Genomic DNA, 17381 nt, shown 5'->3' on the forward strand with positions numbered 1-17381 from the left:
AGAAACGAAGCCATTCCTCATCCTCCTGATACCAGTTCTAGGTCATTCCTGGGGAGAGTCCGTCCTGCGGCCGCCCAGATATTTTTAGATGAAACGTGGGCGGCAGGGAACTTAAAAACCTACCTGGGGTGTCGACCCAGCCGGGATGCATGCATGAGAAGTGGATGGCTGGGTGCGCTCGGGCCCACCGCTCCGTCAGAACCACCTGCTGCCTCTGGACAGGGTGAGGGTGAACAGATGGGAGGGGGAAGCAGGGGGGCTGAGGGTGTGCAGAGCCCCCGTCCCCCGCCCTCCACAAAGTCAGATCGCAACTTCCTCTAGAATCATCGGCTCTTCACCCAGCGAGCTCTGGCTGTGACCCAAGGCTGCGTCCTGGCCCCGCCATCTGAGACGCAGACAGACCAGCAGCAGGAATGAGGCTGCCGGTGGCCTGGGGGCTTCGCCCTCCCTCCCCCGAGGAAAGTACACCCACAGCGCCCTCTCGCTGTTACCGTATCTGCTGCTGGACGCGAGTGCGGTGGGAGCACAGAGCACCCCCGGCCCCGTGCCCTGCAGGCACTGAGTGGGTGTCTGCGGACACGTGAAGGAACCTTGGAGTGTGGGAACCGTCCTGAGAGGCTTAGAGAATGCATCTGCTGCAAATTTCTTTAAAAATCGCCAAGTACCCCCACATAAAGCCTCAGCTGTGTGGAGGCCACTGCCCCCTCCCAGGGCGGTTAGATTACATTTTACAAAGAGCTCCACCTGGGCCCCATTTATGGAGTGAGTGCTTTGTCCCCAGGTTCTCCAGAAAATCTGTAGAGAAGCCTGGTGCCTCTGATTGGTGGGATGTTGAGTCATGACAAGTCACCCACCAGGAGCTGGTCTGGGGGTTGGTGAGCGAAGGTGGGGCAGAGAACTGGGGTACAGAGGGAGGGGGGTGGGACAGGACTCCTCTGTGAACAAGAGGGAAAGCTGTGGGCGAGGGCAGCTTCACAAACCACCAGGGAGCCCCCCACCAGGTGAACTGAAGGGCAGGAACGGTGACTGTGGCAGGTATACAGCCGGCTCCTAGAACAGCTGTGATAAGCTGAGACACAGAACTTTCTGTTCCGAGTGGCCATGAGACCAGACCTCTGAGCTTTCGTGTCTTCAGAACTGGATGTGCATCCCCCTCAGTGGGGCTTCCCAGGTGGCGCTAATGGTAGAGAACCTGCCTGCCAGTGCAGGAGACATGAGAGACACAGGTTCGATTCCTGGGCCGGGAAGATCCCCTGGAAGAGGGCATGACAACCCACCCCAGTATTCTTGCCTGGAGAATCCCTTGCACAGAGGAGCCTGGCGGGCTACAGTCCATGGGGTTGCAAAGAGTCAGACACGACTGAAGCAACTGAGTGCGTACCCCACAAAGGGAGCCAGAAACCCAGCACGGTTCTGGTGGTATCCATCCAGCCAGTGAGCAGGGGCTGCCCAGGGGGAGAGAAGGGACCCCCTGGGTCCATTTCCTCTCTGAGCCACGCAGGACAAGGAGCCTCTGCTGGGTCCTGCTGTGGGGATCACCTGCTCTCACCACCCTCCTTGTGGGTCTGAGATATTCGGGAAGAGAGGTGGCAGCTTTTGTGGCTCCTCCTCGGGGTGAGCTGAAGCCCCGCACCTCCACCCTGGTCCAGGCAGAGCTGAGCTGGGCTTCTGATGGAGAAGAGGATTCTCTCTCCTGTGAGGGACATTCAGGTGCTCTGGGAATTAGATCCAAGCCATTGTGTGTCCCAGAATAAGCCTTCCATGGAGAAGAGCCCAGGAGACCGTGTTGAGAACAGCCCCTTGCTTACTTTGTTCTGTGCATAGACCATGGTGCCATCGAACGCTGTCCTTTCTGACTGCGGGTCATCGGTGTTCAGTTTCTGAACCAACATTCCTCCAGAGGACACTGTTATCTGCAGTAAATGGAGATTTGTGAAGAAAAGTTCGTAATACCTTCCCATCCCCCTTCTCCATGTATCTGTTTCTTATTGCTCTTGTGACAAATGACCACAGACTAAGAGGCTTACAAAAGCGCAGGTGGATTCCCCCCAGCTCTGGAAGCCAGAGGTCTGAAATGTGTCTTGTGGGGCTAAAATCGAAGTATCAGCAGAGACCTTCTGACAGTTTGAGGGGGGAATTCCCTCCTTGGCGTCTCCGGCTTCCGGAGGCCATTCCTGGGCCTCGGTTTGTGGCCGTACCACCCTGACGACCTCTGCTTCCATCCTCACGTCTCCTCTGACTCGGGCCCTCTTCTGAGGACCCTGCGGCTGCACTGGCCCACCTGGATAATCCACGAAACCCACCCCCCATCTCATGATCCTTCACTAATCACATCTGCAGAGTCTCTTCTGCCAGGTCAAGGTGACACAGCCCCAGGAACTGGGACCTGGACCTCGGGGATCCAGGGAGGTCATTATTTGCCCCCCACACCCCCCACAGCAGAGAGAAGGCAGCCTGCATAAACTGCCCTCTTCCTGCCTTCTCTCATTTCTGTCATGTTAACCCATTAGCCGTTAACTCCATAGCTGTCCCCTCCCACTAGAGTGGCAGATTCTCCAGGAAATATACCCACCCACCCCTGCCTGCCTCCCCAGCTCCTCCCTTTCCCAATGCTTTGCCAACTCTCGGATGACTTTGGGGAGGAGACTTTGGTGAGGGCTGGGGTTTTGAATGTGGCCCTTTGCATGGCTCTGCCTCCCTTTTCATGGGCTCTGTGTGCAACAACCCAGCCAGGATGAGAGGCAGGAGCAGGGGATGTGGAGGAGCCCCTGAGAGCAAGAGGGAGCTGGGTTGACAGCCGGCTCCCAGGAAGCCTCTACTGCCAGAAGGGGCATCCTGGAAGCCCAGGCCGTGCCTCCGGAGCTCCGCAAGTATGCATGTCCATGGGACAAAGCCCCAGGCTGACCCTCACCTAGGCCTGGACCCCTGCCCGCTGCATCAGCAACTCCCCAGATCCACCTGGATGCTGCCTGGGCCGGCACACCACTGCCGGATCTCAGGTTATCAAACCTCAAGGCCTCTGGACCCTGGGGGCCAAATTTGGCCCTGACTGTGGACGTGGACAGCACGCCCCCACCTCGGGACAGTTGGGGCCGCAAATGTAGGACCACTGATTGCCCATCCGGGACAGAGTTGCTGACTTACAAGACATCCCCAAAGTCAACTCACCACTCTGGGGTCGTGTTCTTTCTCCAAGACAGGGATCAGGGCGGTTGTGAGAACATATACACCTGGGGGGCACAGAGCATTTGTGAGGTCTCAGGGGCCGTCAGGGGCTGGGACCCCTCCTGTTAGATGGCCCTGGGGTGGAGGCGAGGTGGCGCCCTTACCTGACTCCTCCAGGTGAGCGGGCTGCCTGAGCCGCAGTCTCCTCCTCTTGGAGGGTTTTTATTTCAGCATGGAACCAGCCCTGTATTGCCATTACTCACTAGCCTGTCCCTTCTCCAGCCTCACAGGGGTTTCCTTTCCCCAGGATTGGAACAAAGATGCCTTAGAACCTCAGACACCAAGACGAAAAGATGTCCACACCAGAGAAAGAAAAAAAGCAAACTGCACAACAGTCTGTGAGCCCGCTTTGAGGAGGAAAAAAAAATGTATATAGACACACGTGTTCATTACGTCTAGCCTGTACATGGAAAAATATGAAGCGGAAACAGGACACGCAGCAACACGGCTCAGGCCCCAAGGGTGGGATTAATAAAATATTTCCTTCCTTTACTGGACATTTCTGTACGGTTTGAACTTGAATATTTTTACAATGAGCATAGCATCTTACGATTATTTCTGTAATCATAAAGCCATATATATAACATTTTTAATGAAATGAGGAAGATACTGTTGAAGTGTTATTTGACATGGAAAGATATTCACAGTATATGGAATGAAGCATTATACAATGGCAGGAAGAACAGAATTCCATTTTTGTGAAAAAAGGTGTGTCAAAATGAGGAGAAAGTATCTGCAAGGATGATATTTTGGTGCGCTAAAATGTTTAAAATGCTTCTCTCTGAGTGGACAGTTATTATGTCTAAATGTTAGTCTCTCAGTCATGTCTGACTTTTTTCAATCCTGTGGACTGTAGCCCACCAGGCTCCTCTGTCCATGGGATTCTCCAGACAGGAATACTGGAGTGGGTAGCCATTCCCTTCTCCAGGGGATCTTCCCGACTCAGGGAAGGAACCCCAGTCTCCTGCATTGCAGGGGGATTCTTTACCATCTGACCCACCAGGTTATGTCTATGTTCTTATGTTTATCTGTATTTTTTTTCCCCAAACAATGAACATATATTACCTTTTGTTACGGGGTGGTGGGGGGAGGGGGAGCAGGTTTAAATGAAAGCCCCGGACTCTTTCCTGAGTCACTCCTCAATTCCTGCCTGACCAGCTCTCCCCACCTGGAGCCCAGCACGTGTCCCACCCTGCACCCAAGCTCACGGGAGCAGCCTGGCACTGTGGGGAGGGCACTGGGGGAGCCAGCAGTCTGGATTTGAGTCCTGGTTGGCACCTGCCAGCGGTGCGACCAGGGGCAGGTCGCCGGACCAGTACAGCCTGGGTTTCTTGCAAAAAGGAGATGACAGCTGGCGAGCCCACCTCCTGACATCAGAGGGTTTGTGCCTGAGAACTGGAATGCTCTCTGTGGGCACTGGTTGTTGCCATTTTCTTTATCATTATTACTATTATTATTAGCGATTCTCAGTTGTGCCTGTCACCTCACACAGCATTCTCAGTTCTCCATACCCCAAATCGTTGCTGGAGGGGCCAGCCTTGTTAATATTTGTGCTCGTTTGTTTTTAATATTCATGATTTTTAATGTCTGGTGAATGCTGGGCCTCCGACAGCTGTTCGCCTCCATGCGGTGGCCTTAAACCCTTCCTTTGCATTCACTGCTGGTGACTCTCTCTCTGATTTAATTTGCGAGAAGTAGAAAGGACTTCTGCCAAAAGCTATCAGCCCTGCCACGACAGATAGTCATAAATGACTCCTTGGCGGAAAGGAAAGGAAAGCTGGAAGCAGGTTCCATGCGGAAGCCTTCACCCTCTCCCTGAGAGATTCCACTGCTTCCCTCCAGGATCAGACTTGCTCACCCCGCTGACCCAGCACACCTCCAGGATAGATGAGAGCTGGGGGGCCCCTTTGCGTCTCTCCCCAAAGCCCAGGAAACAGTGATGTGTTTTGTTTTCTGCTTCATCCTCTGCGAGAATATGCTGTATCCATTTAGATGCTAGTAGAGTTACCCTGTGGGGTTTCCCTGAGCCACCAGGGAATGGTAAAGAATCTGCCTGCAATGCGGGAGACGCGGGTTCAATCCCTGGGTCGGGAAGATCCCCTGGAGAAAGGAAATGGCAACCCATTCAAGTATTCTTGCTTGGAGCATTTCATGGACAGAGGAGCCTGGCAGGCTACAGTCCATGTGGTCACAAAAGAGTTGGACACGACTGAAGGACTGACACTTTCACATTCAGAGTTACCCTGTAGGAAGATTAGCTGGGCCACTCATCCTCAACTGTAGGGCACAGCCAGGTAGTAGGTGCTTTCTAAAAACTCCTGGAGAAACTGCAGTTTTTAACAACAGGCCTTCCGGGGCCTCTTCTATCTTAAAAAAAAACACAACAGATCTCCTTGCAGGTCATCGCAGAGTGCTCATCTCAGTGCTGAGTGAGGACCTAGAAGGGGAGGATGGTTGGGGGGGGGAGGAGATTCAAGAGGGTGGGGATATGTGTGCACCTATGGCTGATCCATGGTGTTGTACAGCAGAAACGAACAACACTGTAAAGCGACTACACTCCAATTAAAAAAAAATCTCCCTCATTCCAAGTTCCCCACCCTACTTCCTGGGGCCCAGCTACACCCCCAAGCAGATCTGAGCCATCATGCACGTTTTTTTGCCTCCTGGGTCTCCAGCTTTATGATTTCAAAACACACGTGTCACTCTTCACACGCAGCAAGCATTTCTCCCCTCTCAGAAGGAGATGAAGCCTCTCTTTCCAGCCATAAGCAATTAAGAATCCTCCAGCCTCCTAGCCTCCCTTCTGAGGCCCCTCCTATGTACCTTCCACATCTTTTCAGGCCAGCAAAGAGAAACACAAGAAAAATCTGCGAAATGCCCCATATAACTTCCTTGTTCCTATTCCCTCCTGCCTGTAAAATTTCTAGCCTTGTACAGCTTTTTCACGCCCCATCTACTGCTAAATGGATGCTCCCCAAAATTATCAATCTCTGATTAAAGTCAATAAGAACTTTAAAAAAAAACTGCTCAATTAATAACATAAAAATGTATAAGTAATATGTATGTATATATTTGGGGTCCCCTGGTGACTCAGATGGTAAAGAATCTGCCTGCAATGCAGGAGAGCCAGGTTCAGTCCCTGGGTGGGGAAGATCCCCTGGAGAAGGGAATGGCTACCCACTCCAGTACTGTTGCCTGGAGAATCCCATGAACAGAAGAGCCTGGCGGCTACAGTCCATGGGCTCACAAAGAGTTGAACACGACTGAGTGACTAACACTTTCACTTCATGTATATATTTATATATTTTTTTAATGAAAAGCATTGGAATTAAGACAATCCCAAAGAGGTTCTGTGACTTTTCCAAGTTCCCAGCAAGTCCATGCAGAGTGGAAAACAGATGGCAAATCTTTTTTTCTTTTTAATCTCTTTCCTTGAATCATTAAACCACAGAGTCCCAGCCTACTGAAGTGCCAAGGGAGTAGGAACGATTCCCTTGTCTGCAAGTCACTGTTCCCCAGGGATGAACTTGGCGCCAGGAGCTCCTCGCCCAGCTCACAGATCCTACCACCAGCCCGCTGTGAACACAGGCCCCAAAGCCCTACAACGCTCCAGGCTCCCAATCAGATTAAGCAGAAAACTCCTCCACCTGGCATGGTGGACTTCTTCAGGAAATGTGCCCCCCCACCTTGAGGGGTGACCCCCGTATCCTGTTTATCACAACACACACCGAGTCGTGACCCTGGGCCTGGCACTGTCGTTGAGCCATGTGGCCTCGACCACATGGACAGAGCAGACTGAGTTAGAGGTGACCCCGACCTTAGCAGGAGACCCGGGTTCAATCCCTGGGTCGGGAAGATCCCCTGGAGAAGGAAATGGCACCCCACCCCAGTATCCTTGTCTGGAGAATCCCATGAACAGAGGAGCCTAGTGGGCTACAGTCCATGAGGTCCCAAAAGTCGGACACGACTGAGCGATCAGCACTTTCTCTTCTTCCTGACCTGAGCTGTGCCAGTCGAACTCTCCCTCCAAGCATGTGTACACAGGACCCTTGACTCAGCGGCCCCCATATTTGGCCCGTGGGTATGGACAAGCAGATACAGGGAGGGCTGGGACGGAGTCTGTGGACAACGGTCCCAGAGAAACGGAAAGTTCGCCCGGTCCTCATGCTCTCCTGTCCTGTCCCTGACGCCCCTCCAAAGCCCAGCTGTGCCTCCACCACTGAGTTCTATGAAGGCCATCCTTGCGTCCCCCTCCAGGAGATCAATTCTGTTTAGTCAGCTTGTGTGGGTTCCTGCTCCTGGTAACCAGACAATCGCTGAAACACTGGGCTTGTCTTAGCTAGAAAACCCACCCATTTGCCTGTGACATCAGCTCATGGGAATATCCCTGGGAAGGCACAGGCAGGCTCTGCTGGAAATGGCTGTGGGTGTCTTTGGCCATTTCAGTGCTATCAGGAACCAGTTCTGTAACTTCTGTTCCTCCGAGACTGACTAGCTAAGACCAGGGACATTTGGGGGATTCTGAGCTTTGATGTGGAAAGAAAAAAATAAATAAATAAAAAGGAGAAGCTATTTTAGAGTCTGGGCTCCTGGGGGAGGCAGGCCTGGGTGTAGGGAAGACACCTTCAGCCATGCGATAATGTGCCCAAGCTGAGGCTGCTCCCAGTAATAAGGAAAGTAATTCATTATCATTATGACTCATTAGTATTTTAAATTTACACAATGCCTTCCTTCCAAGGAACTCATTATGTCGATGGAAGTTCATTACGAGAAGGAGATTTGGGAGTGGATTTATGTTGGACACAGTCTTCTAAATACAGCAACAAGGACCTTTATGACATGGGTACATGACTTGAAGCAAATCTCTCTCTATAAGCTAATTAGCAAGGGATGCTAAACTGTGTCAAGCCGGGCGATGCTGGAGGACAGATGCGTAGTCCTCTTAAAGTGTTCCAGAAACCACAGTTCCATCCAAATATTAAATTTATGGGGCCCCTGAAACCATACCATAGCATGGGTATGATATATTTCAATAGCATTAAAATAGTTGTTTGATGAGAAAAATATACTGCAGCGTTCACACTTAGCACGGAGAACTGATTGGAGATTCTATTAAAAGAAACCTTTAAAACCAGCTTGAATTAAAGTCATTTTGGTTACTAGGTGGGTATATTTGGGTCCATGCTTTACCAGTTGTACTATCTGCTGGGGAACATAATTGTCCTTCTACCCCTGGGAAGTTACTGGTGTGCATTTTAAAGGAGCAGACAGCTGCATGGTGAATACCATTTGGTACTTGTCCCACGGGTACAGTAACACAAACATCCCACAGTGAGCCCCGGGGCCTCACACACTCACTTTACAAATTATATAAAGACCATTTCAAAGATCATATTACGGGGAAAGCTGGCAGCACAGAGTCCCAGAGAAAATGAGGAAGCAGGACCAAGCTGAGTCCTGCTCTCAGTAATAAGGAAGATAATTCGAGTCATCAACTTCCCGTGGGGCATTTACTCTTGGTTTGGGGTCAGACAGCATGAGGGGGAGTCAGATCTTTTCCCCGTGCCCCCAACCTCAACTTCCCCCTCTCCCTGCCACTTCCAGTTCCACGTTTTAAATACCAGTGGCTGCATGTGTGCTAAGTCGCTTCAGTCGTGTCCAACTCTTTGCAACCCCATGGACTGTAGCCCACCAGGCTCCTCTGTCCATGGGAGTCTCCAGGCAAGAATCCTGGAGTAGGTTGCCATGCCCTCCTCCAGGGGATCTTCCTGACCCAGGGATTGAACCCGTGTCTCCTGTGTCTCCCATACTGCAGACAGATTATTTACCCCTAAGCCACGGGGGAAGCCCCTTTAAATGCCAGACCCAGTACTAAGTACTGTGAGGGATCCTCGCCTCGAGGTGTTCATCAGGCATTAACACGTTATCATGTAATGAACCTGCAGTGAGGTCAATGCTGTGCAGAAGTGTGTGGACTGCTGTGAGCACATGGGGTGGGGTGGGGGTGCGTCAGAGCCACAGTAGCGACAAGATGACGTCTGAGCTAAGATTGAGAGGAGAGGCAGAGTGTGGGAGGGGGCAGGGGTGGGAAGGAGGGTGACCAGGCATGGGGTACAGTCTGTGCAAAGAGCCTTGGGGTGGAGGGTTCACTCAAGGGTGGTTGAAGCCGAGAGCAGCCAGAGAGCCTTGTTTAAACGTGGGGACAGACCTCTGTGAGCTCTAATGGGAAGGAGCCATCTGGGGGTGGGGGTGGTGGTGCCTGGCACCTGTCTTGGGCTCCAGGTCACCCACAGAGGTGAAAATGTCATCACTTCCTTGTCCTCCCCAGGCCATCCGAGGTCTGAGCCTGAGGACTCTTGTTGTTTAGTGGCTCAGTCGTGTCCGACTCTTTGGGACTCTGTGGACTATAGCCCGACAGGCTCCTCTGTCCATGGGCCTTCCCAGGCAAGAATACTGGAGTGGGTTGCCATGCCCTCCTCCAGGGGATCTTCCCAACCCAGGGATCGAACCCAGGTCTCCTGCATTGCAGGCAGATTCTTAACCCCTGAAGCCACGAGGGAGGCCCGTGCCTCAGGGTGCTGGAGGCTGAAGCGGTGTTTCTGGTGCAGGATGACTGAAGCTGCTCCCTGCTGTCACATCTGAGAGGGAGACTGTTGCCACTACCCCTGGGACCCAGTGAAAGGCCCTGCTTTACAGCAGGGAGAGTGCAGGCTCATTAAAAGCATGAAGGTGCTTAACTGGGATTTTGTTTTTAAGATTCCTCAAATGAGCACTTGCTTGAATGGCTGTGGGTAGCACTCCTTGAAAAACACCATGGAACCCCAACCAGATCATCAGACAAGGTTCTGAGCCCCCAGGACAGGATGGGGCCGGGCACCTTGCTGGCTCCCTGGATTGGGGCCAGGGCTCCCTGGCTGCGAGAGTACGAGAGTGGTGCCCATGGGGCCCTGAGAAAGATCACCCCAGCCTGAGCACTGCAGCAGCTCAGATACCACCCTGGAGAGGCAGGCAGGGCAGGTGGGGGGCGGGTGTCCAGGCACACCATGGCCCGGGGGCTCAACTCTAGAAGGTTTTTCTGCCTCATCCCAAACAGCCTCGATAGCAGCAGAAAACCAAAGCCGACGGGTGAATGACCTCTGACTTCTGGGACTCTGACTCCGACCTCTGCGCAGCGCTGCACTGCATGGCAGGGGCCACTGCATGTCCTCCTCGCCAGCTGATAGTGCTGAGCATCCGCTGTCCCCAGGCCTGGGCCGGGTGACCTGTGCTCTAAGCTGGAGAGAAAACAGTGCCCTTTCTAGGAGCGTGTGGACTACCAAGGAGGGCACCTCAAATCCATCGCAATGAAGGATCTGCTTCTTACCAAGAAACAGACTCACTGTGCCCAGAGCTAAGATGCTGTCCTTTCTTTTTGCTTTATCTTATATATCTTTACATACAGTAAAACTCATGTGTGTGTGTGAGTGTGTATAGCTCTCTGCGCCTTTGCCAATGCAGAAGGTTGGGTAACTAACTATGTATTACATTGTAGAGTGATTCAGAACCATCCATCACCCCAAATATTCCCTCACAGTCACCTGGACCCTTTGTGGTCACACCCTCCTTGCATCCCTAGCCCCCAGCGACCGCTGATCTGTTCCCAGTCCCCAGAACGTCATGTAAATAGAATCGTATGATGCGTCCTTTTGAGTCTAGCTTGATTTTCACCAATGCACTGAAGATTTATCCACATTGCTGTAAATGTCCTTGTTTTGTTCCTTTTACTTGTGGCACAGCATCCCATGCTGTGGAAGTACCACAGTTTATTCGCCAGTTGAAGGACAGCTGGGTTGTCTTCAGTTTAGGGTGATGAGGAATTAAAATAAGGTAGCTATAAACATTCATGCTCATGTTTTTGTGTGAACATCTGATTTCTCCTGGGAACATAGCTTCCAACTCCTTCTTTAACCCTTGCCTCTAGCCTGTAAAGGTATCATGATCCCATTTTACAGAATGGGGATGTGAGGCTTGGGGAGGTTGAGGCAGTTTGCACACGTCACAGGAGGAGCTGGATCACAGGCTGAGCTCCTCGTAAGGGCCAGGCAGTGCCTGCCCTCAGTGACTCATGCCCTTTACTAGAAACCACCTATTGATGGGTGACTTCTATGGTGCTAAGACAGAGTCACAGAGGGTGCTCTGGGAGCCAAGAGCAGGGGCCCTGGCCAAGCTCCAGGCTAGGGGTGCTCTCAACCGAGTCGCAGAGAAGTGAAAGTGAGCCAGGAAGGGGACATTCCAGGCAGAGAAGCCTCAGAGATAAAAGCATGGAGGTCATGGGCTGACTGGGGGCTTCCCTGGGGGTCCAGTGGCTAAGACTTTGAGTGCCCAAAGCATGGGGCCCGAGTTCAATCCCTGGTCAGGGAACTAGATCCCACATGGCAGCAACTAAGACCCAGCACAGTCAAATAAGTAAATATTTTTAAAAATAATAATGCACTGGCAGAGGATCCATGTTGGGAAATAATGGAAATATGTCTGGGCAGATAGGGGAAGTACAATAACAAAGGACTGCAATTCCAGATTCAGGGATTTGGGTGTTACAGAAATATTACCTGACATTGCTGTACTGCTTACTATTCCCAGGTACTGTGTCTCTCTGGGAATCTTGACAGTTTGGGAGCTGGAAGGTTTCAGGAACCAAGGATTATTGACAAGTGAGAATGCCTGGTGCCAAACACATTCAGTGTCTGAGGCCACATCCCTCAGAAGTACTGTTCTCTGCTTTCCTGGGGTCTGGACCCCAGATCCCTTCATGGATGAAAAGAGAACTTACTGTATAGTCACTGAAATTGTTTGTGTGTCTGATTCCCCCATTGCACCAGAAGTCCCTATAATTTCTGAATCCTTAGCACTGATCACAGCTTAGTGTGTGCTCTATAAATGTTTACTGAACGGACAAAATATTTTGCTCATTAAACATTTCAGGCTAATAGTTAACCACATCCTTAACTCAGAGGACTCATTTCCAAAGAATTAGAATATAAGAAAACAGACCCTTGTTGCAGATTATTGTTTGACCATATTCACTCCCTCTTCCCCACCTTCCTGGGAGGAGTATGTTTCCCTGACTCTTGATTCAGGGCTCTGTGAAATGACTTGTTTTAGTGGTTAGATGTTAGCAGATCTGCTTGCAAGGTGCTTGCACACTTGGGCTTCTGCTCTTGCTGCTGGAACATACTCTGGCCAGCCTAATGGTCCAAGGAGGATGCAAAGATTTGGAACATAATGTAGGCCCTATTTGCTGAGATACCCTGCTGAGCCCAGCTGAGGTTAGTCCACCCAACAGACCTGCATAAGAGTTAGCAAGAAATACATGCTTATTATTGTATTCCTCAGAGATCTGGGAGATGGTTGTTATGTAGCAAGAGCTGACAGATACAACCCTATAGCAAAAATGTACCAACTATAATTTTATTTAGGAAGGTGAGTCACAGACTCTGGTTTCAAACTATTTCTGGCCCAGTTTCCTTGTCTGTGAAATCTGTAGAGTTGTTAGGAGGACTGAATGAGATAATTCAAGAAAAACAGTACAGCCCTGGCATGTGGAAAGTGTCCAGTGTGTACATTATTACCATTAGTATCATCACTGTTAAGGTGGGGCTTCCCTGGTAGCTCAGCAGTAAAGAACCTGCCTGTCAATGCAAGAGATGAAGGTTCAATTCCTGGAAGATGGGGAAGGGTCAGGGAGGGTGAGGAAGATCCTCTGGAGAAGGAAATGGCAACCCACTCCAGGATTCTTGCCTGGGAAATCCCATGGACAGAGGAGCCTTGCAGGCTACAGTCCATGGGGTCGCAAAGAGTCAGATGTGACTTAGTGACTAAACAACAAAAACATATTAAGGTGTTTCTGGACCCTGGGTCCCTGCTTTCAGTAGCAGTTCCGTGGATCTATGCCAGCAGTAGAAAGCTCCAGATAATAGAATGTGAAGTGAAGAGAACGTGAACATTTACTGCACACTGATGTATGTATGGGCTTCCCTGGTGGCTCAGTGGTAAAGAATCTGCCTGCAATGCAGGAGCCACAGGAGACTCAGGCTCGATCCCTGGGTCACGAAGATCCCCTGGAGGAGGGCGCGGCAACCCACTCCAGCATTCTTGCCTGGAGAATCCCATGGACAGAGGAGTCTAGCAGGCTACAGTCCATAGAGTCGCAGAGTCGGACATGACTGGAAGCAACTTAGCACGCACATGCTCGCACACACGATGTATGTATGGCCTTTCAAAATGACCTCAACTGAACTTCCCCACCTTCTACTAAAGGGCTGAGGCACCCCGCCTGTTTATTACAGCCAATTAATTGGTGACACAGCAGTTCTGGAGGACGTGGACAGCATCCTCGTCTTGTGCCCCGTGGGTGAGAGGGGCAGAGATGTGGGTGAGAGTTTTAATCGGCTCGAGCTCGGGCTTTGGCCGGCTGCCAGCACAGCACTCAGCCAAGCGCCACCACCCCCTCCCCACATCTGTCTTCCCTCCTCGCAGACTCTTAATGCCGCTGAATGCTAACAGGCAAAATGTATATGCTTGGAGAAGACCCAAAACCCAGGAGCAAGAACAGCAACCCAACAGAATCTGTCTCATGAGATCACTTCACCTCCACGCTTCATCTCCCCACAAAGCTGCCCCAGGCAGCTCCTTTTTGTTCCCCGGGAGAGTGAATGATGAAAAACCTCTCCAGGCCCCACCCACACCCACAAAAGGAGAAGGAGAGTGATTTCCAAACTGTATCTAATTCATGTACTATGATATTGTCACGCAGAGCCACACACAGTCACAGGTTCTGACAGCATCTGTGATCCTCCACCAAACCTAAGGGTTTCCAAACCCTTAGAACCTGGTGATAAATTCTGCAGATGCTAGTATTGTCTTGTCCTCAGGGTTATCAGGAATCTACTGACGTCTGCCTGAGGACTGGAGGTATTTCTATCGGCCCAACTGAATCTTAGAAAACAGAAAACAACGTAACCCGTGTTGCATAATCGGGCTGAGAAAACATGTTTCGTATTAGAAAGGCAGCCAGCAATTTCCTAGGACTCAGACATAGGTCTGAGCTGTCCACTGGGCTCGGGACCTGCTCAAGAATAATAATATTTGAACCTCCTTGTATCTCCTCATCTGTGAAGCAGAGAGCCGTCTACCTGGCCTCCCGTCACTGAATTGCCTCTGTGTACATTGGACTCCATCTTCCCCTCTGGAGAGGATGAATAAATATTAAGCATGAAAACTATCAGGCTTCTCAGAGAAGTTGGAAAGATCAATGTTTCTAGCACAAGTAGGAAATGAAAATGAAGAGATATCAAGGTCCTTGGTAACAGACCCGATCCATACAAAAGTACAGCATAACCGGCTGTGTAATGAAAAAGGCAAAAAATAAAGGAAGTTCCCTGGCAGTCCAGTGGTTAAGACTCAGCACTTTCACTACTGTGACGTGAGTTCAATCCCTGGCTGGGGACCTAAGATCCCACAACCCATGCAGCTCAGGGAAAAAAAAAAAAAGGCAGTCTTGGAGTCCATCAGATCTACCCACATTCTCAATCAATGCAGATTCCCAGGGGGTCCTCTAAGCAGTGCCCCAGCCCTACACCATGCTTCCCCAGCATGGCAGGTCTCCCCACTCCCAGGCTCCCTTAGCCCTTATTTCACATTAAAGCAGTTTCAGATCTGAGGAAGGAGATTCTGGGGGAGAGGCTGGCAGAACTGGTCCTGGTTATGAACATAGGCTCTGGAGGCAGACGGACCTGGCTTCAAATTCTGGCTCCTCCACTTGACCTTGGGCAAGTTACACAAGCTCCCTCAGTCCTAGCTTTTCCATCTGTAACTGTACAGGCAGGAATACCTCCACTACAGGGCGGTGCTGCGGGTTCAACGACGTGTACACATCCCCCACCACCCCCACCCCCCGGGCCTAGCACTCAGCACACACCCAGTGGAATGGAGTGGGGTGCTGGACGGGTGGGTGGGAAGCAGCAGAGCTGGCTTCGTCTTGGGCAAACCCTTGTACTTTTTGAACAGAGGAGCCCCCACTTTTGTTTGCCACTGGGCCCTACAAATCACAAAGCTGATCCTGGGGGTGCAGCCGACTTAGGAGGCCAGCTGCTAGGACCCCAGGAGTCCCTACCATCCAGGAGAGTCAGAAGGCAAACCCTGGCATGACCCCACATTCGTGTACTTCTGGTACTTTGGGCAAGGATACCGCATTTGGAACAAAGCAGAAGATGGGAACATTTTGTCCTAAACCTGGAGCGTTTCATAGCAAGCTCCCAGAGATTTGTTTAAAAAGAAAGAAATGCAAGCTCAGAGCTTCAGAGTGGGCAGAAGGGTCCTTCTCCACTCCCTATGTTCCCCTCCTCCTGGAGAGAGCACAATGAGCAACCTCCTTCGGCCCCTTCCTTCCCCCATCCCAAGGAGGTGAGCATTCCGGTAATAAATGTAGTACATTTGGGAGCAAGAAACTGGGCTTCCTGGGAGGGGTTGGTGGTGTCTGTCTGGGATTATCCAGCCACAACAAAGCCAGCAAGGCTGTCTAATTCTGGGAGTTCAGCATTAAGGAAGCCATCTGGCTCTCACCTGAGCCACACCCTTCAACCAGCCTCATCAGCAACAACAGTGACTTAGGGCTTTCGTTCATTATTATTCTACTCCTCACACTGTTCAGTTCTTAGGTGGGAAGAGGTTGCTATCTAATGGTCACCCTCAATGACCCCAGGAGCCACAGGAACCCCCACCATTCATCTTGTGACTTAGGATTAATTAAACCCGTTTATTAAAAGCCTCACTTCCTCAGAGGAAGCGGTATGGTCACCGGGGAGAATGAGATTCATTGCCTCTCCAAGGTGAAACCTCTCCAAGGCACTGAAATCGTCTACAGACGGTCCCCAATTTACAACAGTTTGAATTAAGATTTTTCGATGGTGTGAAGGCAATATGCATTCCTTAGAAACTGTATTTTGAATTTGGGGTTTTGAACTTCTCCTGAGCTGGTAATAAGCGGTAAGACGCTCTCTCAGGATGCGCGGCAAGTTCCCAGTCAGCCAGGCAGTGACAAGAGTGAAGAGCCTGCACATTTACAGCCACTCTGGGCCAGAAACCGCTCTGTTTTTCACTTGCAGCACAATATCTCATAAACATGAGGAATTCAATACTTTATTATAAACTAGGCTTTGGGTTAGATGATTTTGCCCAACTGTAGGCTAACATCAAGTGTTCTCAGCCTGTTTAAGGTTGGCTGGGCTGAGCAAGGATGTTCTGTAGGTTAGGTGGATTAATGCATTTTCAGTTTACAACATGATCAACCTACGCACGATGGGCTGACTGGGACCTAACCCCATCCCAAGTTGAGGAAGATCTGTATTCCAGACCCCTTGGTTCAAGGAGAAAAATCCAAAGAGCCTAAAATCCTGGCCCCTTGGTTCTCAAACTTAAGTGTGCATCAGAATCGTCTGGAGGGCTCATTCAAACACAGATTTCTCAGCTCCATCCCAGTTTTGGATTCAGTGGATCTCGGGGTAAGGCCCAAGAATGTGCATTTCCACCAAGTTCCCTGGTGATGGTCCAGGAACCCCACTTTGAGAATCACTGACCTGGCACAAAACGCGTTGGCCTGTTATTACAGAGCAGGCTCTGGAACCCGGGGGTCCTGTGTTTCAGGTAAACGAACGCCTTTCCAGGTCCATGTTCTTGTCTTATGGCTGCTCCTTCCTCAGCCCTGGCCGGAAGTTCTCTTTGCTGCAGTTTTCATACTTGCCCTCTCCACCTAAGGTGACCCTGCCCTCCTCACCAAGGTCATGTCTATAATGAGCCTTGAGCTTCCCAGGAAAAAACCACTTTAAGAATAGTATTTCTGGCACTAACGCATATTATAAAAAATAAGACAAGAGTGTTTTATGAAGAAAAAATAATGCATTTAAAGATAAAGTGAATACAATCAAGCTACGCACCAAGAACTCCAAAAGTTTATCACTACTTTTCTGATCCTTCTACAGTTTCTGATCCTTCTCCATTTATTTTGCTAAAAATAAATAAGAGAACCGCTTACACTTACCCAGAGTGTTGGTAGCAAAGTTTTTTTCGAGTCCGTCTTCTGTGAGCTCTCTCTTATTGACCATGCAACCTGCATTATTGAT

The 17381-nt window shown here is 50.6% G+C and overlaps 1 protein-coding gene across 5 annotated transcripts in view; it reads right to left on the minus strand.

Moving 5' to 3' along the window:
- The window catches only part of DHRS12 (dehydrogenase/reductase 12), a 40372-nt gene that overhangs the window by 4034 nt on the left and 18957 nt on the right, over window positions 1-17381 (minus strand). For 3 of the 5 annotated variants that reach the window (XM_019971333.2, XM_019971331.2, XM_070800131.1), the window contains exons 5-8: window positions 17300-17381; window positions 3169-3230; window positions 1809-1913; window positions 124-214 (exon numbers count right to left, since the gene is read on the minus strand). In XM_019971333.2, the coding sequence (XP_019826892.1) occupies window positions 124-214; window positions 1809-1913; window positions 3169-3230; window positions 17300-17381 (340 nt within the window). The remainder of the gene's footprint in view (window positions 1-123; window positions 215-1808; window positions 1914-3168; window positions 3231-17299) is intronic. The other 2 variants (XM_070800132.1, XM_019971332.2) reach the window with 1 other exon arrangement.

Source organism: Bos indicus, chromosome 12 (assembly GCF_029378745.1).
Source record: "Bos indicus isolate NIAB-ARS_2022 breed Sahiwal x Tharparkar chromosome 12, NIAB-ARS_B.indTharparkar_mat_pri_1.0, whole genome shotgun sequence".
NCBI lineage: Eukaryota > Metazoa > Chordata > Mammalia > Artiodactyla > Bovidae > Bos > Bos indicus.